This window comes from Strix aluco, chromosome 6 (genome assembly GCF_031877795.1).
Source record: "Strix aluco isolate bStrAlu1 chromosome 6, bStrAlu1.hap1, whole genome shotgun sequence".
Taxonomy (NCBI): Eukaryota; Metazoa; Chordata; class Aves; order Strigiformes; family Strigidae; genus Strix; species Strix aluco.
In genome coordinates, this window is record NC_133936.1 from 31157235 (window position 1) to 31183560 (window position 26326).

The 26326-nt window shown below is 35.9% G+C and overlaps 1 protein-coding gene across 20 annotated transcripts in view; it reads left to right on the forward strand.

Annotated features, from left to right (window-relative positions):
* HYCC2 (hyccin PI4KA lipid kinase complex subunit 2) overlaps positions 1–26326 on the forward strand; it is a 61122-nt gene that overhangs the window by 8470 nt on the left and 26326 nt on the right. For 9 of the 20 annotated variants that reach the window (XM_074829467.1, XM_074829463.1, XM_074829483.1 and 6 more), the window contains 3 exons: positions 17374–17476; positions 19539–19615; positions 20703–20804. In XM_074829467.1, the coding sequence (XP_074685568.1) occupies positions 19565–19615; positions 20703–20804 (153 nt within the window). In that variant the 5' untranslated portion in view covers positions 17374–17476; positions 19539–19564. Of the gene's footprint in view, positions 1–2458; positions 2583–4846; positions 4870–7401; positions 7478–8329; positions 9636–17373; positions 17477–17807; positions 17878–19538; positions 19616–20702; positions 20805–26326 lie in introns of those variants that run through there. The other 11 variants (XM_074829471.1, XM_074829472.1, XM_074829469.1 and 8 more) reach the window with 9 other exon arrangements.

A 26326-nucleotide genomic window follows, 5' to 3' on the forward strand; every position in this document is an offset into this window, starting at 1 on the left:
TCTGAATTATATTTAAGTGAAATGTATGACATGGACATTTGTGCAGGCTGCATGACTGTAGTTTGCTGATACAGGGCAATGTTGATACTTCTGTGATTTCCCCCCCCCCCCACCCCATTCCCTATGTTCAGTAGTTTATGAACTTTAAAATGTAACTGTAGTTAGAGTCTTCCTCCTCTCTTCTGCCTTAACCCATATTTGGCCTGGGGGGATTACTCCACATCTACCTGTAATGTCAATGAGAAAGTTTAAAAGAATGATCTCATTTTTCATGGTTATTAATCTGAGAAGATATTGGCTTGAAAGATAATCAGGTGAAATATGTATAAAATTTGCTTGGGTTTTTCCTTCCTGCTTCATTTATTTCCTTTTTATTTGAATAGGCTGGTTATTTCTGAGAGCTCTGGTGTCAGTTTCTTCTTTCCATTTCCTCATCTTATTTTCTGTTTTGTCCTTTCTGTCTCCTTTAGGTTTGAGAATATCTTGAGCTTTAGGAGAGGCTGGAGAGCAGACCCTCTGCATGCCTGCCTCTGTTCTGATTTGGAATAGGGCCACAAGGTAGAAAACTTGCTTTAGAAAAAATTCTGAAGAAACTCATAGTAGTTATTCAGGCAACCTTCCTAAATATCCTAAGCACAGAATTTTGGAGACATGTGGGCATAAGTGTAGCAGATTTTATTTTAGAAATAGATTAAGTTATCTTGTCTCTGTAAATTTAAATATTTCCTGCATGTTAAAACAAATTAGCTAGAAATTATTTTTTTTAGAATTTTTTTAAACATGAACTTTGTGAAGATCTGGTATCTTATGACCAGTATGCCCCATGTGTAAACTACACTGGTAATTCCACTATCTGCTTTAGACAGTGTGGTAGCAACATCACGATGGCTGAACATAGGAGGGTCAATAACTTTCAGAAAGTAGGAGGCTTTATGTAAACCTAGTTATGGAGGGAGTGGAGCGAGCAATTTATCAAGCATCCTTGTGGATGCCATTGGAGTAGGGCAAAGAAGAAAAATCTAGATGTTCAGCTTTGAGTTTTGCTATCTCTTTACTACTCCAGGTAAGGGGTATACTTTTTTAAAAAAATATTTGATGATTCTGCATATGACTCTTGTCCCTCATGCTTTATGGTTGAAAAGACACATGCAGTTAAAAATAGTAAATAAAAATAGCTCCCTACTTAGAACGGTTGTACTGGTCTTTAATATCTGCACGTAACTTAAATAAAGATACCAGATCACTAGACAAGTGTGGTTACCCACATTTTGCAGATGAAAATTCTTCATGCTTCTGGCACAGTTGAAGTCAATGCTAAGATTTATACTTCTGCAGAATTAAGTTTAGAGTGTGAATTTTCAGACTTCTGTTGTAACCATGTTACTTTGCTAAAGTATGTAAAACTGAACTTTAGTAGACAAAACTAATGCATGTGTTTTGTAGTTAGAATCCAGTCTTGATAGTACAAGTCTGTCTTTTGTACAACAATGATATTATAAGAGTAAGGGAGGGTGTTAATATCTTTTCAAACTGTTAATATTCTAATAACAGCAGCAGGATAGACAGATAATTGATTAATGTCCATTTACTGTAGTGAAATCGCACAAGATGTGATTGAGGAGTTAAGTAATAATAATGTGTCCTTTTATATAGAAATGTAAGTCATGTTGGTGAAGGATTTATCCAAGCAAAAGCTCATATTTCTCTGTGTAACAGTGGAGAACTTTCCATTGCCTTTTTTTTTTTTTTTTTAAGATGTTCAGTTGAGCCGGAACAGCATAGAGACATGAGCTAAATGTGGACTCAGAGGAGACCGAGGCGGGGTTTATATGTGGAATGGAAAAATGACTAGTTCCTTATGTGCATGGATTTTTTTTTTTTTAAGTTGCTTGTTTCTTGCTCTTAGCATAGAACAAGCCTTAGACAAAATTGCTGAGCTTCAGAAGCTGCTTCCAGGTTATTAATTGTGTGTCCATTGCTTTTCACAGTTATGTAACTGACAAACCATGATACCTGATGGTCTCTCTTCAATGTTGCCTCTGTGCAATAGTTTCAAATAGTAACATACTTAAGTTTCTGGAAGTTATTAAACCATATCTGTGGCAATTTCTTGGGAAGATTGCAGAATGAGGTGCTGTTTTTGTCAAACTTCATGTGAGCCATTCTAATAGCTTAACTCATGTTAATGAACTGCAGCAGACTGCAGCGCAGATCTTGCCATGTCAGAGTCTCAAGAGCTTCATGAAAATCTCTTAAACCATTAAGTGTTATGTATGGAAATACAAACAAAGATGGGAATCCTGGGCTGGAGGCTAAGTTGAATGAAAGTAGAAAATACCTAAAATACTCAATTTAAGCTAAAAATTCATAAGCTGTATGTCTGTGCTGTTTATTTTCATAGACATTCTGTGACAGCAAGCCTTCCTTTAAGTCATAACTGTTACATGCATTTCTCCAGTGAACAGGATGGCTAGTAGCAGGCCACTACCTTTTGTGTTTGCTCAGATCTGTGCACCTTCCAAGGCTTGTTTCATGTGCTGTGACTTCAACTTTGCCTTCATCCAGGTTACTGTAAATACCAGGTGAGTTTGAGAAGCGTCTGTTTATCGGTGGAATAAGAGAACTTTCTATCTTTCTTTTTGTTTGGTTGGGGAAGAAGGAGAGAACAAGATATTCTTTCTCCTCACCATAACCAGTATTAGAACTTGAGACAGCAAATAAAAATTTTAAAATAATTTGCCCAGTCTGTCCAGCTGATTGCTGGAATGTGAACAGTTTAGACACAACTTGTTGTCTGTGACTCTTCAAAAGACCAATTGCAGAAGTAACTGAGATGCCCTTTTGCTTGTGCAGGTGTTGAGTAGACTTGGAATATGCATTGTAGTCCTTTAGTCCTAGTGAGAATAACTGCTACCATCACAGAATGTGTACCTTTTCTGCATCAATCGTGGAAATATGTATGCAAGTCATTCTTTGTACATACAAAAATGAAACTTTGTTGGATTCTTACAGTCACCTAAGCCACAGAAAAATGTTTTTGAGGCATCTGTGTGTTTAAATCATTCAAATGTCAGCTGCGTTATAAACACATACCCTGTGTTCCAGGAGTCACTGCACTAAACACTTTGAGTGCGTGTTTGCTTTTTACCTCTCTATAGATTAAATCCTTTCAGTTAGCTACAGGTCTGCTATGGTTTTTAGCAGTTAATTTTTACAATGTACATGGCAAAACTAAAATTATTGCACTAATTTCCCTTTTTAATTGAAATTGAAATGTTAGCATTTTATGTCTACTTTTTAACTTGTCAGGTTAGCCCAAACTTAGACTCTGGAATTTTTAGGAAAATGGTTGTAGATGCTCTAATAAATTCCATAATAATGTTTATACATTAACTTTGTTTGTAGTTTTACCCTTTGTTCTAGCTACTTCAGTATTTAAACTGACTAAAACTCATGATGCTAAGGCAGAAAACTAAATGTGTAACAGTGGCATTTTGCATTTGTTGTGCATAAAGTCCTAATTGGGCTAAGGTCTGCAGATGGATTCCAGACTGAGTTAGGGATCAGTGGCCAATACTAATTGGCATTGATGCTGTTGAAATTGTGTCATCAAGTATTGTGCTGACTGTCACAGGGTGTTTTGTGGTGCCGCCCCCCCCCCTTATTTGGCAATGGATAATTAACCAAATGTTCAAAGGTTGTTTTTTATTTCCTCTGTGCCCGTTTTCTCAGACTTGCAGGTATTGGTCTGTGCTAAAGACAGAATACTGGGCTCAGTATAAGAAGAGTAGAAGGAAGTTCAAGGAAACGAGTAAAGAGCAGGGTGCCTCTAGATAATATTTTAATCTAATAAATTAAGATTTAATGTATGCTGCAGAAAGCTTTAAAATTATCTGTTGGTCAGTGAGGGTGCTATGTGGGTTTTGTTTTGTTGGGGGTTTTTTTGCCAGCTGCTAGGAAAGAGCTTCTTCAGCACTGCTGCTTGTCATTATACTGAAATGTTTTGTAGGAACTTTACCACATTTGGCTGGTGGAGATGTGTGTGTGTGTGACAATCAACTGCTCTTCTCTACTGATGATACTCCCATGATTGTAACCTACCAAAGACTGTATTTGATAGCTTATTTTGATAATAAATTTTGGTCTTGTGAGAGAGAGGAGGGAACAGATCCTAAATGGACATTACTGTGCTAATTAGGAAACCTCAATTGCCATTTAAAGAGTTTTCAGCTTTATCAGGTTTGAGATATTTCCAATTCATATTCCAATGAGTTGCTTTTGACAGACGGAATATTTTTCCTGCATCTACTGTCTTTATGCAGAATTCCAATAATATTTTATTGCTATTTCTATGAACTGTTGGGGCATTCTGCTTTAGTAATGTGTGTTGACTTTGAATAGATTGTGATGGTTATCTCTGTCTCTGTGAATGCAGACTTTAGCTTTCTGAAATGCGTGATGGTGCTATAAGTAAATTCTACATGTTTATCCATATGCATTGCATCTATGGAAAATGAAGGTTTTTATTAGCATTTACTTTTTTATTGCAGGAGAATGTTTGAAGTTACAATCTTATTTTGTGCTTTTAATTATTCGAATGAAACAGAACTGATTAGGAAACAATCATTAAAATATGGCTACAGAAGTCTTTTCAATGTGCCAATTGGATAGCTGGCAGATGAGGGAAAAAGCATGAGGATTTCCCCACAAGTATGAAACTCCTGCTGCTCACTGATAAGACATAATTATTGCATAATCATCTTAACTTGCAAATCTGCACATAATTGCAAGTACCAGGGTGTTAGGTCTCTGTTTGTATTTTGTTTAGAACAGTTTTCTCATGTACTGAAGTAGTCACATGTGGACTGTGTGGGTTGGCTTTGGTTTGTTGTTTTCTTGTTGTTGTGGTGGTTTTGGTTTTTTGTTTTGTTTGTTTTGGCTTTATACCTGATGAACCCTACTTTTCAAGAAGTTACTCAATGCTCTCTCTGCAGGTCTGCTGTCTGCATTCCAATAACCTCAGTATTTCTAAACCTTCTGTCTACATTGCCCTTGAAAGATTGCATGTGTTTTGTGAAGCATGCTGTATGAAGAGTGTTCAATGAGTGTATTCCTTATACCAAAAATGTATAATCTTAACAATTTCAGGTGTCTGCTGTTTGAACTTTGGTAAATGCTGCTGATTCCTATCAGCACAATTTCATAGGGAAACAGAAGAGTGACACTTTTTACAGGCTGTTTAATTAAACTCAGGCTTTGATTAAAAAATTTTTATGATGTGTTTGAAGAAAATGAACTGAATTTGCTCTATTGCCAAAATAATTAAAAAAAAAAAATCATAAACATTACCTAGAAGGGTAGTGTGACCTACCTGTAAAAGAATAAGGAAACTATGTTTAGTATAGCTCATGTGGATGTATTTCTATTTCAAGTAGATGTAATATATAGAATTTTCTAAAGAAAATGAATGTTGTGGAAAACAGTAGTATAACTCTGACATGTTTGCATGTAAGGCCATCTCTGTTTTTTTCTGAAGGTAAATTTACTCAGGAGACTTGTGGGAAGGAAAAACACTGTTCTACCAACTGCTTTTAAAGTTTGTTTTTAGCAGGAAAACTATTTAATACTACAAACAAAACCCCAGAGTTTCTCTGTGTATGGATGAGGTTATGTAAAGATGGCTGACATTTAGGACATTGAGTCCTTGGTGAGAATTTCTGCTGTTGCTTTAAGTGCAAGAAAATATGTTTGAAAACCTAGAGCACTGTAAAATTGACCATGTATAAATAAATTCCATTCCTTCCTCCACACCAAACAAACTGGAGGAAGGGTACTCATGAAGCTAGCTGTCTGGATTTTTAATGCTGGCTGTTAAATCTATAATTTTTTGTAATCTTGGAAGACTCCTGCTTTCTGAATATACATTAGGGCAGTATTTGACAAAAAACCTTTTAATTTTGTTCAGGCTGTGAGTAGAAAATATCCGTGAAAAGTATGCATTTAATATTTCGCTCTTGCTCGTGTTTCCACAGTGTCGGGGTCGGGGGGGAATAGGACTGTGCATTTCAGTTGAGGTCATCAAGGCTATACCCTGTGGAAGGCTGGCTGTTTTTTTGTTTGGTTTTGGGTTTGGGTTTGTTTTTTTTTCTTTAATACTGATCTATAGCTTAGATAAATGAAAAGTATTATGGGAAGTCTTGCCTAACAAGGTGCATAAAAGATCTGGTTGATTTAAGTTATTTGGCCTGCACTCCTTTAGGAATACATTGCATTCCTAAAGAGATTGTCTGCAAAGTTTTGCCCCAGAAAAAAAAAGACTTTAAATTTCAGATTAAAAAAACTGCAACACACAACCAAACACCCCCCCCACCAAGAAACACCCCCACATATGTTAGTGACTTAGTGCTCCTCACTATTTTAAAAAAATATAAAAAATTTACCACTTCACACTAAAATATTAACTAGTCCTTCCTTACAACTGGTCAGTCTCTCTGTTCTGTTCTAATATTGATTTAACAGTAGAAGAATAATGACTGTAAGCAATATGCATTGTGTTTAACTATTCAACATGAAGATTAATTATTAAACTCATACCAAGACAAAAGGGGAACCTGGTGTAGTTGTTGCACTAGTTTACCTTTACTAATGTTTTAATTCTCATACAGTTATTTCACAGAGAAGTAGCATATACTTTCATGTGATAGGCCACAGAATGCCAATTATAGTAAGCTGAGTTTCAGAATTTCATGAGAGCTTCTAATCAGGTGTATAAAAAGAGCTACGCTTTCTTTAGAGGCATTGCTTCTTTGTCTGTTTTCTGTGAAGGAGAGAGTCCAACAAAGGCCATGTAATTTCTTGCTCTGGAGGAATCCCAGTGAAGTTAGTAGGGCTCGTCATGATCATCAATTTTTATAGCAGTCACCTTAATCAACCGGGTCAGCTATGTGGATAGTTGATGTTAAGGTAGCTCTTAATGGATTGTGTTGTACAGAATTAAGATGGTTAGGAACATGTATTACTTATGTGTGGAAATTCTGACTTATACAGGCTGTCTAATCTCAATATAAAATAACAGTGTTTTTCTTCTCATTTTGTGAGATTGTTCTTTCTGTTCTTTCTAGCTTGCAGAAAACAAGTGTGAGACTGAAAATGATTGACACTGAAGTAATGTTATGATGCATGACATGGAACAAGACAAGTTATTTCCTGTAAAGTAATTGAAAGTAGGCAGATATGGTCTGAGCAGTTTTGACGGAAAGTTGAAAGTTGAAGCAGATCTTATGTTTCTGGATTCTTGACGCTACTCTGCTTTACCTGTGAATAGCAAGCAGCCTCTGTGTGTGACTTAAGTCCTCTTCATGTTTTGTGTGCAGGGTTTAACTGCCTCATATATTCCATTAGGTCAAGCGGAAGAGATCTGTGCTGTTCTGAAGTCGTGTTGTCTTGACGAGTAGTGGTGAGATCAGTGATGTTTCATGTAACTATATTTGTTGTTCACTTTGCTTTTTAAAGTCTGGGAACTTGTATTGGAAAAGCAAGACCAGAATATCAATCAGAATTAATTTTATCCTGAAGACCATACATTTTAAATGTGAATGATGCATCTGAGTCTCACGTATGAAATTTATGGCATTTTGTAAAGAAATTGTAATGCTTATGGACCTTTAACTGTGGCATTTTGAAAGTTTATGCTGGAACTTTGTATTCTTACTGTATCATTTAAAAAAAAATCAGCAATATGACATAATTTTAACTATAACTGACGTAAATTCAGATAAATTTGAAGATTCCACTCATTTAGGAGTTTGTAGATGTGTAAATAAGTGTATGGGTGGTGGGGGGAAATCTGTCACCTCAGCTTCATTTACTTATACTCTACTTCCTGGAGCTGAAGGCTTTACCATCTGGAAGTTGGAAAGATTAGAATGAGGGATTTCATGACTTTCAGCACAGGATCCTTTAGGTTAGATTTCTTTGGTAATATTTAGGGTAGAAGAAAGGAGGTTAGGTAAATTAATGAATGAATATGTAACCTAAATTACAGTTTGTGTGAATTACAGTTGGTAGTAGATACTGCAGTGAGAAATATGTATTGATATTTTATTGGTCTGGAATTGATAGAGGACTTCATTTTTTTTATAGCTATTTTCAAAATATAACAGACATTTATTTCTATTAAGTGACATTTTTACAGCTCAAAAATGGGAAGCTGCTTAGAATCTACACTTTGTATTTCTAGAACTGTTTCTGCATGCATTTCTTTCCTTTTTAGGCAAGACAGTGATCTTTCTCAGCATAATGTTTGCAGTCCTATTCCAAAGTATGTGTTGAGGGTTTTTTGGTGGTGTTTTTTTGTTGTGATTTCATTTTTTTAAAAAAAAAAATTGTCTTGGTTTTGTTCCCATAGAATTCTGTTTCAGGATTTCTCCTAGCTCGTGCCTGTGCATTTTTCATACTTAACAGTGAGCGTCCCTTAAGTGTGGTTTTGCAAGGGTTAGTTTGCTGTTAAGTTTTTTTTCTTTTCTTTTTAGGCTTCATTTTTACTATGCATTTTTTATCTTTAGTTAAGTCTTTCTAGATTTAATTTACTTCATGAACCAAAACTGTGAACCAAGAAGGTGCTTGGGAGAGGTAGGGTTACATGGAAAGTAATTTGCATGGGAGTGTTTTCGTAAGTAAAGAAATTCATGAGTTGCACACAAACTAGCATAGGAAGAGTTATTGCATATGAACTGATGCAAAGGGAGGACGAGCCTGTATTGTTTAGCGTAGGATGGGTTATCACACAGGATCCTGACAAGAGAATGTTTTAGGTTTAGTGTAGGATGACTACATGAAGTTGTTTCTAAGGAAACTGGTGCTGAGAGAATAAGGTAACATTTCTATGGCTAACCTACGTGTGCGTGTGTATATATATTTTAAAGTGCGTCGAGTCTTTATAATAGAATAGTATGTGTTTTGCTGTATTTAAGGCTACAGGATAATGTCTTTATTATATTATTGTTCCCAAATCCTGTAATTGAAGTAGAGGAGTACCTTTTTCACATACAGAAGACAAATGTCTCCTTCCATGTTCTCAATCATCTTAGTTCTTCTCTTTTCTGCTTCATTCATTGCATGAACTCCTAAGAGAGGGGTTTAGCTACAAGTGTACGACTGTGTTTTATTCAGGTTCTTAGACTCTGTGAGGCAAACAAGACTTAAATTTCTCTCTAGTCACCTGACATCTATGTCTTTCTACAACTACTCTGTGCAATACAATGAAAACATCAGCTTTAAAATAATTTTTTAAGCTCTGTTACACAGTGTCTATTTTCAGTGTTGTATTTTCATTCACATTGCCTTAATTGTTTGTCTTCAGCAAGTTTGTATATGCAAAGTGTAGTTTCACGTGTAGTAATTGTAGAAAGATAGGTTTGGCAGCTGAGCTTTCTGGTGCTTGAAAAGGCACAGAAGACAATTTAGGGCTTAAGAGGAGGGGTTTTGGAGCAGATGGGCTGTGTTCTTTCTGTACCCTTCATTTGGCAGCAGCTGAAATTGGTGCAACCTTTTTGATAAGAAACAGAGCTCACTGTGCAAGTATGGTACCATGAAAATTTTCAGGAGTATTGTCAATCATCTTTGACTTCAATGAGGTAAGGCTTTCTCCCATCATTTTCACATAACTTTCTTTGTTCTGGTATCCAAAAAGAAAGTTTTTTAGCCTGGTTATTACTAGTGAGTCAGAGTGGGCAGGGAAGAAATGTCTTACCCAAGTTATTTTGCATGACTAAGGCTTATTTAATAAGGCTGGCAGCCTAAATCCCACGTATAGAATACGTCAGCATTTATATTTTAAAGTTGGAATGCACGTCTGTCTGCATAAGCTTGCAATTAAATTACCTAAGAACTGGAGTTGGAAGAGGGCTCTATTTCTATTAAAGAGAATGCTTGATCTGATGATTTAAATGAATAAGTGTCCAGATAATGTTTTGTTTCTCCCTGCCTTTGTCAGTTTTGTACTTTGTGGAAGTTTCTGTTTCTCTGTGCTGTGGAGCTGTATGGCAAAGAGAGTTCTGACAGAATGCTTTTGCCTCTTTCTAATGCCAGGTTGCAGTTGTAGTTCTGATTTGTTGAGGACAACAGTTTTTTAATTTATTTTTTTATGTCCTTACCAAAATGGCAGCTTATATATTGTGATAGAATAATACATTTACATAGATGGATAGAAGGGAATCACAATGATATTTGTGATATACATTTCTTATAATAAACATATTGTAATACATGTACTTTTAAATAAGTACAAGTAATCTACCAAAATTGAACATTCCTGAGACTGGTTTTACTTTCTCTTGGGATCAGATTAGCCTAAGAGTCAACCCCTTTTCCAGTGTGGAAATCAGATCATACCATGACTGTTTAATATAGTCTAGCATGTAACTTGACAGTAGCTGAATGGAGCTTGTATATACCTATATGCTGAGCAATTAAGGAATGAGATGCTCCTAGAAGTTTTTTGTAAAGCATATTAATTAAGTGCTAGCTTACACCATTAAGTTTTCTCCTTTACTCTTCTTGTTCTACAAAAGAAGTAATTATGTAAAACAGGTGCTATAATGTTTATCTAAAACCTCTTCTTATTGCCCTCATGATATTTTATGAGCCCTACTCTTACAGTATGAGAAACAGTATACTGTTAGCAGTCTAACATTTCTACCTTGTTACATTTTAATGTTTTATTTTGTTTTACTGTGTTACAAAAATCCATTCTATCTTCTCTACCACTTAATTTCATGTGATTCTAAGACATGGAGTTCTTTTTTCTTTGAATTTTTTAAATTATTCCCCTATCCAGGTTAGAAGTTATTTTTCATTATCTTTGTCATTAACTGCCCCTTAACCACTTTTCTGCCTTGCACATACTACTTTTTAGATTGCTTGAATCAAATGTAGGCCAGTATTTCCAATAAGAGCATATTATCAATTTTGTATGCTCTACTTACATGTTTTCTGATTTACTTTGTACCATTCCTGTGTGGTCAAACATCTTGATTTCTTTTCTGGCTGCTGATACATTGCTGAGCAGATGCTTTCATTAAGTTGTTGAATGTATTACTCAGTCTTTTTTCCATTTGGTCTTTTAAACCTCTGCATTCAGGAATAACTCATCATGAGAAGTTCAAATTGTTTTTTAATCTGTATTTGTCAGCATGTTGCCCAGTTTCCTTTCTCCAGAGTTTACCAGTATTGTTAAAATGTATGTGTGTGTGTGTGGTGGGGAAGCATGTTTCCTACGCAGTTCTGATCACCTTATCTCATGTTGTCTTTTATCTGTTCTGCTCCCCAGAGTGTTAATTATATTAAATGAAGGTGCTCTTGTTACGGAGCTATGAACATTCTGGATCAAAGGAATTGAATGTAGATTTGGTTCAGAGTATGGATGTATTCTTGATGCTTTCCATGCTACTTTTTTACAGAAGTAGCATGGAAAAATCTTTCTTTAAACACACTTCTTTCCATGGTCAGTAATGAATTATAGATATGAGAGGAGTGTGTGTGTAGCTTGGAAGAGCAAGCTATATTGATACTTGAGTTTTCTGTTCTTTTAGACCTACTTTCCGCTAGTAATGTTCTCTTGCATGAGTGGCACTGGAAAGAGATCATACAGCCTGAAGCTTTGTTCTTTTTCTTGAGACAGTCCAGGTTTTAATTGCAAAATATTCTTGCCATAACCTTTGAGGTAAAAATATGTAATATTGATATTCATCATGCAGCTAGGACTCAATTACATTATATACATTGTGACATCTAGTATATAATGGCCAAAAAAAATTGACTCATTCTTGAAGTGCATGTCCCATTCATGTGACCTCCCCCATGTATTTTGAAGCCAGTATAAAATCCTGGCTTCTTTAAAACAAACATACAAACAAAAATCCCAAATAAAATGTAAACCAACAACAAAAACCTTTGCATACTTGAATAGTCATATCTTCTTGTTGATGTTTGTCAACAATTATTCATATCTAGTTGATAACACTTTTTTTCTTTTTAATCCTCTAATAGTGGGTATAGTTGTATGGCGAGTGCTGTTGGTTCTGATTATTTACATAATCATTTTGCTGTTCAATTTGATCTTGGTTAGTGGTTTAAATGCATTCTGACTAAATACATTATTATTTTACCAGTCCGTTTTTACTCTAAAGATGAGTGAAAAATGTGCTCTCTGATGAGGGAGTTAAACCCTTTTTCATGTCTGTTACTGTAGAAGTCAAAAGTTCTTGGGCAGTTGTCCAAGTTTTAGGATTCATTATTTTGTTAGTATATTACTGTAATAAGTTTTATTTCAGACTTTGATATTTTCAAAGACAATAATACAGAGAATGGTGAATTATATGAAAGGTATCTTTAAAGTGGGAATCTATTTCTAGGTAAGCAAATGAAAGGATTGTAATTTAAACATAATCTCATGGTATTTTAGTCTGTTAGTAACTTCATTTTCATTGTCTCTGGGTTTATACATATTTTATAACTAGTCTAATCCTCCCCAAACTGTCATCGTAAGTGCACCTGAAAAGTCAAAGTTGTGAAGTGCTATCTGATATAACCCAATGAAAATTAAGTTCTTAAATGTCTAGGCAGCTCATTCGTTAGCATCAGGAGTTAACCCATGGTTTTGTACTTTTTTATTTGTGTGCATAGCATGAGCTAGGAGAGTGCTTTTGCTTGGTAAAATTCTGTTTAGAACTTGAACTGTAATTGGCAGATGCACAATGCAAGACTGTGACTTCCTTTGAGAACAGAGTATTGTAGCTTTAATATTAAGCATAAAGATTCCAGGCCTAATGATTTAGCAGCCTTATGTCTCATATTCTGACACTTTATGCCAAACAAATAAGTTTAGGAGAAAACTTTTCTACTATTGTTTTAAGTGCTTTTTTGGGGAAGCTTTTCAGTAATTGATTTTTATATTTGATTTTAACGTTGAGTGACTGTGTTCACAACTAACTTTTCTGTTCCGTGTTTTAGTGTGAATTTAAATTTGCTTGCTTGTTCAGTATTTAAGGAATCTTAATCAGTCTATATGTAAAAATATTTTAGTATATTTAATTATTACTGTTACAAATAACTAAATTTCTGCTTGGTTATTATGGTTCCTACATATTATAAGAATCTTTAAGCCATAGTAGAAAAAAAAAATCCAGTCTGTTTAAAATAACATGAGAAGTCTATTATATTCCTTGTATTTTGTTTGCTTTGGGAGAGACGTGAACACTCTGGAAATGAAACAATACTCTTAGATCAGGCCACTTCAACTTTGAATAAATATGCACATGATTTAATGCAGTTGAACCAGTTTATTTTAGAGACACACCCACGTAGTGCTTAATATATTTATTTTTGTTTCCCCAAAGGTACAGCAAACCAGGGAGTGAATGTAAGCGGGAGGTGTGATTTACAGATGCTCATGTGAAAGTCCCGGAGTATGGTCTGCATGTCAGGCTGAGACAGTCACACAGCTGTTGTGCTCATGTTCCTTTCTTGTAAAACTGGCAAAGTGCATCAGGTGCAGCCTGGCTGGTGCAGTGCAGAATGGGGCAGCGCTCCCCACTCCGAGAAGCTCCTAGGGTGCCTTGGAGGGTGGGCACAGCTGGGAGGCACAGCAACTAGGCACTGCGCTAAGATGTTCACTGTGCTTTTGTGAAGTGTTCGTGTAGGGAGTCAGTACAGAGTTACCATACTGTAAATCCATGACCTGACTATCTTGCCTGTTTGTACAAGCCCTTAAAAATGTTTTTAATATCTAGACTATATAGAATATCTAGAATAATTTCAAAGGGAGAGATGATGTGTCCTAAAACCGAACTAGTAGAGTAATCCTAGCTGGAATAGGTGTGGGCTACTTCTGTATTGATACAGCAGAGCTATATGTCTACATCCTTTTTAAGCTACATGAGCAAAGCAAGCTTTAACAATTGTAAAAGTCTTCCAGGAATGATGCAAATGTAGCATTGGAGAAATGAATAGTTTGTGTTTATGTTTTTCTATAAATGCGGTACAAGATTGACATATAGATAAGGTGCTTTTCCTTCTGGGAAACAGTTCATATTATTGATCTTTAATGTACACCCCGTCAAAAACATTCTGAAAGCATCAGAACAACTAGCTCTATCTATATAAGCAACCACACAAAGCTGTGTGTGGTATTTTCATTAAGTGAAAATGGATAGATCGTACAGTAGAGGTGGCCCCAGAAGATCTACAGGGTAAAGCTCTCTTTCCCCCATTCTCCTAACAAATACACAAAAGTGTATACAGTGTCCTTTTCTTCAGGGATGAATAAACACAAGATTCCTGTGGCAGATGTCCCATATTCTAATCCTTTGCATACTTTGGAAATTATCCCATACAACCTTAACAAAAATTCTTCTGCTTTATCAATGTAGAGCTGTTAAAATCTTACTGTACCACATGTAAGAAAACACTGTGTGCTGGATTTTGTTTCTGGCATAGTTCTTAAAGGGCATAGCATAAGCTCTGTGCTTCAGCAGTTGTTCTCAAGATGGCTGCTTTCCTAGGCGGCAGGTATGGCTTTGGTTCTGAAGCTGACTTACTCTGGGAGAAGTCCCCAAAAAGGGCTTGCTTGAAGGTCGATGCATGGCACAAACATTGGGAGAGAAGTATGTGGGATATTGGAGGGGAAGGTTGACTTTTTTTTCATGGTAGCTAGCTTCCAGATGGGCTCAACTACAATATCGAGCTGCACCCAAATTTTGACACCAGCACAGGTTCAGTTATTAACTTTATATGAGTTGACTTGTTTGACAAAGAGCCATATGTGGACTTTCTCTAAGGTTCAATAGACTTCTGTAAGAGGAGTTAATTTCTTAATAAGGTTAGGTGTCACGCCATTATGATACTTGACATTTTTTGACTTAATGTAGTAGGAACACTGGGATCTTGATAGCGTTCACAGTAAGGCATTTGAGTCATTCTTGCAACTCTTGCTGATTTTGTAATTTCTTTAGATATGCCATGCTAAATCCTGACTCAGGAGAATTGCTGATTCTTCAATTCATTGATTTTGCTTATTTGTAGTCTTCTTTTCTTACTCCAAACATTTTTACTGCATATGGTACTTGATGGACTTGTGTGTTTCGTTATTTCTGCAACAATTAGCTTGCTTAGTGTTCTCCTTGCAGTCTTGCTCTGAATTGTAGTGCTATAGGGCAAAGAACACTTGTTGCTACTTTAAAATACACAATAGTATTTGTTGCTCACTGTAGCTTTATCATATACATGTTTTGCTTTCCTGTTCGAGCTGTGTTGTAGTCTCATACAGGTTGCTGTTCACTGGAGTAAAGAGAAGGGGGAATTTGTTTTGGTGTGAGGGGTTTTTTTGTTTGGTTTTGGGCTCTGTTGTTTTGGTTTTTGTTAGTTTGTTTTTAAGCATAATCTTAATTGCCCCTTTGAACATTTCTCCAAGGAAATAGTCAACTTCATACAGAGTCGATGTAATCTCTCACATTCATACAGTGCTGGAGGAGAACAGCTACTTGCCTCCAGATTTCAACAGGATCTTCCAAGCTGAAGTAATCATTTTGGGGGAGAGGGGAATTTTTGGCCATGAGTTACAGCTGATGTTTGCCTCTGATTTAAGGACAGTTATTTACTGTTTTCTATGTGTAAAACAATTTGAACCCCCACACCTGATTTGTAATATTATGCAATTTTTTTTTTTAATTTATCTTCTACTTAAATTTAGTTCTTCAAAACCTGCAGGTTTGGTTTGTAAGCAAACTGACAAGTGAATGAAAAATTTTAAACTGTTACAGCCTGATTCTTTAACCAGGTCTGTGCACATCTGCTTATGCTTAGTCCTTTTGTGGGGAAAACTGTATAGAAATACAAATTCCCTTGTCTGATCTGCTGACATAGAAATGTGACTCTTGCTTTGGGACTAAAATAACTTGAATTCCTATCCAGGAAAAAATGATGTCTAACTTAATGCAGCTCTGGAAAGGTCTGCCTGGTGAACTTCCAGGATCTGATATCTTTGGTTTTGACCCTAGGGATAGCAGGTTAGGTACAACTGAACCTCTAGGTAGCAAGTGTAATAACTTAGAGCTAGTTGGGACCCCATGATGTTTCTAGAGAGTAGTGTATATCAGATATCATGTCTGGATGTAAAGGTTGTTTCTAGCATGTTGTAAAACTTGGGAAGCTTCTAGGAGTCCTGAATCGAGTCTTATAGACCTGATACTCTGTCTTCAAAATGCATGCCTGATAATTATAAAAAACAGTTGGTAAGAAGTTAAATACATATATATTTGTCTTTCAGGTCCCTCTGTGTGCTTAAAAATCTGTATGTATCAGCTACGCTGTGCCTGTGGGGTAGAGATTTGTTTGTTTTTCTTCAACCTCCTCATAAATATTGTCAGGGAAAGAAGAAAAGGATTTGAATTTCATTCAGAAGTGTATTATCTAAGATTTTTGCAAGGAATTGCATTTTTTAAAAGAGTAGTTGATTTTAGAAAATTTGTAGAGAACATTGGTTTGTGCATACTGTCTTGTGATGAAAGCTTTCACTTGTAGTGTAGCCTGAAAAGGTTGGTACCTCCTGTTAGCCTATCTCTAAACAGCACAGAGGTGATAAAAAAAAAGGGGGGGGACACCTTCTAATAATTCAGTAGTTTGGGAAAGTAATTAATTGAATAAGCGGTGTGGAATGGAATACACCCATTGTTTGTATACTTCAGTTTCCTGTTAGTGGTCTCCAGATACTGAAATCCTTGAATTTAGCTGGAGGAGCTCATTTGTGTGTTGTTTACCTCATGCTCAGCATGAAGGCATCCTGTAGTGAAAGGTGAACTTCAGTGTATTACATGATTTTTGCAATGCCATTGAAATTTTGGCTCTGTGAGGAATATGTATTAATAACAGTGATAGTAAGGAAGTCTTTAACGTATTCCATTTAAGAGGTGTATGTCCTCCAAAGTCAAGGTATTGATTCAGCTCACATTTATAAAAGTATTAGTCTTTTCTTTCATCTTGCATCTTTCTTGCACTGTTCTTCCTAAGAAATAGTGCTTCAACTTTCCTTTCTAGTGTGCTCGTAGTACTGTGCACCACGAATATGTAAGGGTTTTCCACATAGGTGACAAAGCCTTTTTTTGGATGAAGGCAATTCCTCCTTCTTCCCCCTGCTAAAATGCTGAGCAGTGTTTTGTTTTGTTTAATGGCAAATTGCTTTGTAACAGAAGGACCCAGATACACTTCAGTGGATTTGATAAACTTTGATTTATAAAGTCAAAAAATATATACATTACTGTTTTCTTTACTATATTTCTCCTCATTTTGTGATCATTGGAGTTTCTTTTCACCTTTCAGAAAACGGGGCAGTACTTGAAGGCTTGACAAATGCATCCCAGGTTGAAAAACTGCTGCATTCCTCCTCCTCTTCCTCCATTAGAAAATTGACTTCGTTAAAGAGGTAAAGTTGAATGTTGCACTTCCTGTAGAAACTTTTTTCCAGGCAAAGTGAACTAAACCTCAACTTTTTTGTAGTGTGTTCTGTGGTGGTTTAAATTAACTTATATACAGTCTCACTCTGACTGATACCTCTTTCCCTATTTGTTGAAAAGGATGTATTTGGAAACCTTTGCAGAGAACTATTTAGTTCTGTTGTGTTATTTTATAGAATTATTTGTCAGCACTTCTGCTGAAGTAAGTCATCCAAGTATTACTTGAATTTAAATTAATCTAATGTTATTTCTGAATGTGATATCTTTTAGGATATTTAAACACACTTTAGAAATCTGAGGCAGTTCATCTCTGAACGACTTGCTGCCAAGGGCCATGCAAAATGCTAGAGGTAGCCCTCTTCATACAAAGGTGCCAACATTGAACTTACAGCTTCCTAACACAGTTTTTATATCTTATTTCACTTCATTTTTCATTTAACAAATACTGATCTGTTCTTAAATACAGTCTTGCTCAAAGCCCCATCCGATGTGGCCTTGAACACTTCCAGGGAGGGGGCATCCACAGTTTCCCTGGGCAGCCTGTTCCAGTGTCTCACCACCCTCACAGTAAAGAATTTCTTCCTTACATCTAATCTAAATGTACTGTCTTTCAGTTTAAAACTGTTACGTCTTGTCCCGTCACTACACTCCCTGATGCAGAGTCCCTCCCCATCTATCCTGTAGCCCCTTTAAGTGCTGGAAGGCCTCTGTAAGGTCTCCCTGGAGCCTTCTCTTCTCCGGGCTGAACAACCCCAACTCTCTCAGCCTGTCCTCACAAGGGAGGTGCTCCAGCCCCCTGATCATCTTCAAGGCTTCCTCTGGACCCGCTCAAGCAGGTCCATGTCCTACTTATGTTGGGGGCCCCAGAGCTGGACACAGCACTGCAGGTGGGGTCTCACAAGAGTGTAGTAGAGGGGAGGAATCCCCTCCCTCGACCTGCTGGCCACACTTCTCTTGATGCAGCCCAGGACACGGTTGGCTTTCTGGGCTGTGAGCGCACATTGCTGGCTCACAGTCAGTTTTCCATCCACTAGTACCCCCAAGTCCTCCTCAGAGCTGCTCTCAATCCAATCTTCACCCAGCCTGTATTTGTGCTTGGGATTGCCCCGACCCATGTGCAGGACCTTGCCCTTGGCCTTGTTGAACTTCATGAGGTTTGCACGGTCCCACCTCTCCAGCCTGTCCAGGTCCCTCTGGCTGGCACATCCCTTCCCTCCCGCGTGTTGACCGCACCACACAGCTTGGGGTTGTCAACAAACTTGTGATTTTGTGACTTGTGAGGTCATGCAGAAAGACAAAATAACCGTTGTTGCTTAGACCTATTTAAACATCAAGCAAAGGTGTCTAATGATGCTTTGTGTTTTAAACATCCTTGCTGTTGCCTTGAGAATTAAATTTATGAGAATTCAAAAGATGTTAGGATAGGACTGTTGCATATTAAATGGAAAATAAGAACAGCAGTTGTCCTTGCAAGTTTACTTTTTTTTGTTTCTGAGAATTCCAACATACTTTTAGGAGAGCTAAATCTTGCCGTTTGAACAAGAAGCCTCAAAATTCTGAAAGAATAAAGTTTAAGGAGGAAAGTTCTGCTATTAGGATTTCTAATAACTGGTTTTATGAAACTGCTTTACTTTGAGCTGTTCTAGAACTGTGATTACAATCTCTCTCATAATTTGTTCCATGATGCTCTTCACTTTGTTCCACTTGTCTTTTCTTTGTACTATATTTGGTAAGGGAGCAAGAATGGGATGATGTGTTTGTCTTAAATAATGTACATTTTGGCCTGAAGCACTGAATCCTCCTTTTTCCTCCTCCCCCATTGATGTGCAGTATTTATGACTGAAAGTCTGAAGAGAACAGTTTAATCATTGTTAGAAAATCAGACCAGTTGTCTAAAATGTAACTTTTCCTATTGTTTGATATTATATAATTCCATTGGAAATATGTTAACAGCTTTTTATTGGGGTAGGATTTTACAAAACTAAGTATTGCTGCCAGAACTCTTACTTAATTTCTTTTTTCCTTCTGAAGGTGAGAGAAGCAAAAGTAGTAAGAAAATGCTGGGATCAGAACGAGGTGTCGTGGAAGAATGGCTGTCAGAATTCAAGGTAAGCTGAGAGGATGAATGATAGCTATACCATTGGCTTTGTGCCACAGAGCATTGATTTTTTTTTTTTTTTTTTTTTTTAAATAACTCATAATTAACATTTTAAAGATCTATTACTTGATCTTTCAACTACTTCTAATGCATAAAGCATGCAAAGGTCCATGTAAATGAGTCAGCTGGTATGTAATATGCAATTAATAGTTCTAATAGTAGCTTATTTTTATTGTTTATTATTGTAGAGCAGAACACTGCTATAGCAATGTGGGGTTTTTTAAAGCATATGTTTCTGTGTAGATCAAGCTGATAGAATTTAACTAACAGCCCACTAACTCTGCCCAAATTTCTAATCGAGCAACTTCTTTATTTTTAAAATGTTGGTAGAAATGTTTGGAATTTAAGAAGTGTTAACAGTATTTGGCTGGTTTTTTTCCTATGGTCTGCATAAAATTAATTGTTTTGTCATGAAAAATCTGAAGTACTTTTAAGATATTTTGCATATTGATAATTATGCTGAGTGAAATACATGATAATGCATAAACAAAAAACCTGGATTTTATGACTGATACGAAACGAATCTGTTGGTTAAATTAAGAATTAGTAATTTCTCACATCATTGACAATACACAGTAAGTCATTATGTGTTGTTGCTGGAAATTTGTTGAGGAGCCAAGGACACAAAATCCACAGATGTGGTTGCTTAGTGGGACTTGAGGCTGTCACTTCTTATTCTAGATTATCCACATTTATTAAATAATTTGAGTCGATTTGATAAAGACTTTGAAAAGTGCCTGTTAAATACAGAATATCAAGAAAGAGTCCTCATATCAAGCTGGAGCAAATGATTTTATGAAAGATAAATCTGAAACTGCTTTTGGATTTAACCCTGAAAGTTGGTATGTCCTCCCCGATGCTATTCATATGCAGAACTTGTATAGAATGAACTAGGTTACAAGTCTGAAAACTTCCTGAACTTCCAGAATTTTTCTTGATGTTGGGATGAGACTGAAGTCTTTTGTGAAGATCTTTAATACCTGGAAGCATTGATTTGTCAGAGTAACACTGGTCGGGTTTTTTTTTTTTTGCTTTAGGCATTACCTGAAACACAAATTTCCAGCTATGCAGCTACATTGCACCGAAAAAAGCCACTGGTACCAGCTCTTTATAAGGTCATTCAAGACCCAAATAATGAGGTAGGAGATTTTAAAAAAGATTTTTGTTCACTTTGTTATATCTTCCACCTCTATAACTAAAGCTAGAGTAATTGAGAAGTGGAGATGGAGAGGAAGATTGTTTGATTCTTCTTTCTAATGTAGTCTAATGTGTATCATCTCTATTTTAACTCCTCTTACTTTAACACCTTTCTGGTAAGACACAACCTCATCTGCTCCCAAAAATACAGTTTAGGCTGTCTGCTAGATTTTACTTGCCACAACTGACTGTTACTCTTGATTTGGCATGAGTTTGTGTGGTTTTTTTTCCCAGAAATCACCTTTCAGTCATAACAGAGACAAAGTAGGCCTTACAGTGAAACTCAATAAGACCAATGTGCTTCTTACCTGGTGGCTTATTACAGTGGATGATGGAATCAATTTATTAAATCCTATTAAATGAACCAGATCTTCTTTTGCTTATAGTAGTATGATGTTTGTGTAATTTGATTTACACTGCTGCAAACAAGAGCAGAACCAGGGCCCCAAAAATATAAATATACACAATGAAAACTTAGCTTACCCTTGTACATAATTCATTTTGCAGATTATGCTAAACTGAGCTTTCTACTCCATTGGCTTCTGCTATAAGCATTTCTGGGAAAGTGTGTGAAATATAACTTCTGAATAAATTGTGCAAGCATACCATTCTCTGTTGTGTAAACTAGTTAAATGCTTCAAAATATTTGTTTTATCATCTGTGATTTCCTGTATATTTATAAATTAAATGGCAAGTGTACACAGGAAAGAAGTTCTTTATTTTCCTAAGCACAGCTCAGCTGCTTTTGGAAGTTGAATGCTTGATTGAACTTAAAGAAGATTGCATAATGGTCATGCAATTAAAAAAAAGCTTCATAGCTGTCAACTTCATTTCAGTGTTACAAATAACTTGCATAGTGACCTTTTTCTTTTGTACTGAAACTACCCTTACTCTCCAGCCTGAAGCCACCATTGTTGTCTTTTAATATATATGTATTTGTGTGTGTGCATACTTCTGAAAATGTAAAAGCTTTCCATTGCTTTGAGAATAAGCATTTGATTTTTTTTTTTTAATGATGCAAAGAACCAGATTTGCAAAAAGAGTATCTTCTTAAGGGTGTGACAGTAATCTGATTGCACACTGATGCAATAAAAATTGTCAAATATTACTCTTTGGAACTGCTCTTTCTGTTTGGGCCTGATTTTCTGATATCAGGTATAACATAAGCAATCCCAGACTCAAAGACGACTAACTTCAGGTTGTGCTTGTTAAGGCAGTATGTATTTCCTCATTGCACTTCTTCCAGACTTACTTGTGTGTGAGGAGTATAACCATAGTAAATTAATTACTTTGCATAATTCTGTGGTAATATTTGGCTTTAAGTGAGGGTTTTCTTAAATATGCCTTGTAGGGCATTATTTGTTAGAAGGATAACTGCTTACGAAGGTAAAGCTTATGTGGTAGACTATTATAAAAATGTACTTGCTGGATTCTTAAACTTGAGGGACAAGTAACTTTTTTAGTACAACTTAATCATAAAGCTGACCTATTTTTAAAACTTCCTGAAAGGAGCAAACTCTTTAGGGCAAACATGAATTTTTCTAGAATCACATAATTCTAGCTTGGTAAGACCAAGATTATTAATTTAACATGGAACCAGCATGTTTAGGAACCAAAACAACCAACCAAGGTGTTTCTCTCTTTTGACAGCTGTCTATCAATTTGAGAGCTATCAAATGAAGACAAGCATACTGTCAAGTTAAATACAATTGTTACTGTTTACCTTTTAAGAAATTCTCTGTTTTTTTTGGTTTGGTTTTTTTTTTTTTTCAATATAGAGAAGATGATGAATGGAACAGAAAGTTCCAATGTGGGCTATTTAGGTTTAACTTGGAAAGCTCAGCCTTGAAACAAAATCAGATCACCTTTGCAATGGCAAGCACCTCCCAGACCCAGTACTCTTAAAATAATAACTAATTTTACCTATTATGTTATAGTTAAGCCTAAGATGAGCACATTATTTTTCTACCAAAACTGAATTCTTCAAAAAGGCAAGCATTTCCAATCTGTCATGCATTTTATAATACATTCTATTTAACTTCAAGTTATGGCTCTTAAGATTTGGCAAACTTGTAAAATAAGCCAAACTAAAGCTATTCATCAGCTTCCTTAAAGCATGACTGGTCTGCATCTCTGTGAGGTGTAAAAATGAAGTCAGTAAATCATGTCATTGTCACCTACTGTATATTTAAGCCAGTAAAAATTCCGTTTGTAATTGTTATGCTAGTTGCTGTTTATGCTAATAGGAAAGCTCTTTTAATATGAGTTTTTAGATTGTCAGAAAAGAGATACGGTTATAAGAGATTCTTTTACTTTGGATTTTTTTAGCTGACTGCTCTACTACTCAGTTTCCTTTGACTTTGGACTGAAAGATCTTCAGAATTAAAAAAGTGTGTGCCAGTTCATGTATACACCAACTACTGGTGACAAAAGCTCCATTTCCTCTGTTTAACTGGTGTCTACTCAATATTTATATTCAGAGAATTAATTGGAAGAGGCTGGTTCTCTGAAAAACCAGATAATTAGGATGCAAGGAAGACATTTGTTCTTTCTTAGTGTCAAGTTTTGTGTTTCCAGGTGGGAGACAATCATACTGTACTTTGATAGGAAAAACATGGGTGTTTGTGGCTTTCAAAATATTTGTGTTGTAGTGTCTTTGTGATGGCAGCTTTTTTCTTGTGGTCTTAAAGCTCTGAACACACCAAAAATGCTATAGTAGTTGCTACAAACAACATTCAAGTTTTCACCTAAGTAATCTGCAGTTGTTAAACCTTTTGAACAACTAATATGACAGCTACTAGAAATGAAGAGTATTTACAGGCTTGCAGCACCAGTGACTAGATATTGCTTGTATCTTTCCAGGGAGCATGGTTTCAATTAAAGGACTAATTTTATAGAATTTTCATTTGAAAGAGAGTAGAATAAACTCAGTAACTGCTCTCGTTGAGTCTCATTTAACTTTAGCTAAAGGAAATTATTCTTTTCCACTTTTAATGGGACTTGGGTTAGACTGGTTAATTTCAAATAGGAAACAGCTTTGGGCTGCTGTCCTCTCTAATAGAAGTACTGTTTATAGCAATGCTGCTGTACATATCTGGTTTCTGATAATATTTGTTTAGCTTTTCTTGTACCTGTTATCTCCTTGCAGATATGCTTGTATTTATTGTTTCCAGAGATTTCTTGTTCTTTATGCTAGCTGTTTGCTTATATTTTCTTTTAAAGGAAACCTACAAAATTTTTTTCAGTGATCTCTGAATTACTTATTAACAACTTTTTTTTTTATTTATTTGAACCTCTGAAATGTGCTAGGCCTTTCATAAAACAAGGATACGGTTCTGTCTCTGAGGATTTGAACGTTTACTGTAACAGATGGTTTTAATAATTAGTGTCACTTTTGGGTAGGAGTTTTCTACTAAGTAAATACTAAGAAAGAATATGCATCTTTTGAACATAAAGTACTATATATGTATGAAATACTGGAATAAATATACTAGATATAATATGCTCAACTTGATAGAGAAAGCCCTAGCATTGTTTTATTAAAATGGTTGCAATGGAAGCGTTATGGGCTTCTAATTTCATTTAGATCTCAAACCAAAAGTTAAACGGTGAGGTATTTTACACATGGCTTGTAAAAAATCTCTGTGCTCCAAATGACTGGACTCATTTTGTATCAACAGTCAGTGTCAGCTTTCTTCCCTCCCTCTCCTTATGGAGTCTCTCTTTGCTTCTGTTATAAAAACAGGATTTTAGCTTAGAGTAACTAGGCTGTCAATCAGAAGCCTTGTTACACAAGGTACTTATATCAGAGACTTGTATAAGAAGATATTTGTCCGATAGTAAAGTTTTATTTTACGTAGATGTCATGTTATGACTTTTGTCATCAGTGTTTTAAAAGTGGTATGCTTTATTGACCAGAATACCGTGTGTTAGAAATGAAACTAATGTGTTCACCCTTTCTTGGGTGATGCTCTGTTAAGGCAGCTATCTTGATAGAAAATTGTCAAATTTATGTTTCATGTTTGTGATATACCAGAGTAAAATATCTTAAGTCTAAATATGTGTATGTGAAGTTGTACAGTCATACAGATTTATGGCACTGCACATTCAAACTAATCACTTGTAGAAGTGTCTGTCCCTCTGCTGATAGCAAGGGATTTTTTCAAAGTTTTCTAAGAGGATGGATGGTTCACAACAAACCACAGAAGTACATCTTCATACAGCATAGCAAAAGAATGACAGTGTATTATACAGGAAATTCTGGGTACTAGGATTTTGTTGAATAGACAAATTAATGAAAGAAGAATGTATCAAAGTCCATGAAACATACTGCTGATGCTTGGAAAGTCCTATGGTGCATACCCCTGGGAGTGAGAGTGTGTACTGGAAGAGGAGTCATATATGCTGTATCTGATCTTCTGTTCTGCACTGGGTATTTCCTACATATGCCTTTTTGTCTCACCAGTACAGCTGCTATTGTGTTGCTCAAATTTAGGGGTTTTATTCCTCAAAAAAAAAAAAAAAGTATAATTTAATGTTTAATATTATTGTGTATGTATGTATATGAGAGGTGCATAAAGCATGTATGGTTAGAAGGAAGACTTTTTTGAGATTCTGACCTCTGTTTTCTGCCTCTGTAACTCCTCTATATGGACAGTTTAGGTTACAAGGTTACATGGATGCCTCTGTCTTTTTGGACATTGAATCCCATGAGTCTTTTCCTTAGATCAGATTATCCCATTTTTTAGAATGTAATACTAGATATTGGTCACAGACCTTCTCAAAACTCCTCTTGGAATATTTTTTTGGGGGTAGTTTTTGACTGTGGTATTAAAAACTTGATTAGTAATGGGAAAGGGGGAGACAGCTTTACGTGGTTCTTTTTTTTTTCCTCTTCATTAACAGTTCTGTGGGTGCATCTTAACTATTGGTTTGACATTGTAGACTCCTAAAATGGCAGGGTTTTTCTTGTACTTATCACACTGACTTGATAAGGGCCTTTTTTGATTCTTGTACTGAAATCAGGACAGCTCAAGATGGAAAAATCAGTTTGCATTGTAATGAACAAATGCACACTTGTTGGGTTTGAAACTAAAAAGCTGTAGCTAAGAAATTAGTTCATATTTCTGTCAATAGACTTCTCATTAGCTGCTGTCATTAGCAGCTAATCTTTAACCTTTGTACTTTTATAAACCTTACAACTGCACCATTAAAGTTTTATGGTGCACATAGTTCAAGCCATGTGTCTGTCACATGCCTTAAATTAGTACCTCTCATTAGTAAATCTCATGCTGACAGCCCTAGAGAATAATGTTCTCGAAACACAAGATGGTAGTGGTTGTAAGGCCACATTTCCCAATACTGCATACCAGTTCTCAGATCTGTCCTTATAAATCTCCTTAAAAGGAATGCAGATACATTTTGGTTCATTCACTTACTTGCCATCAAGGTGTGTCATTTTACT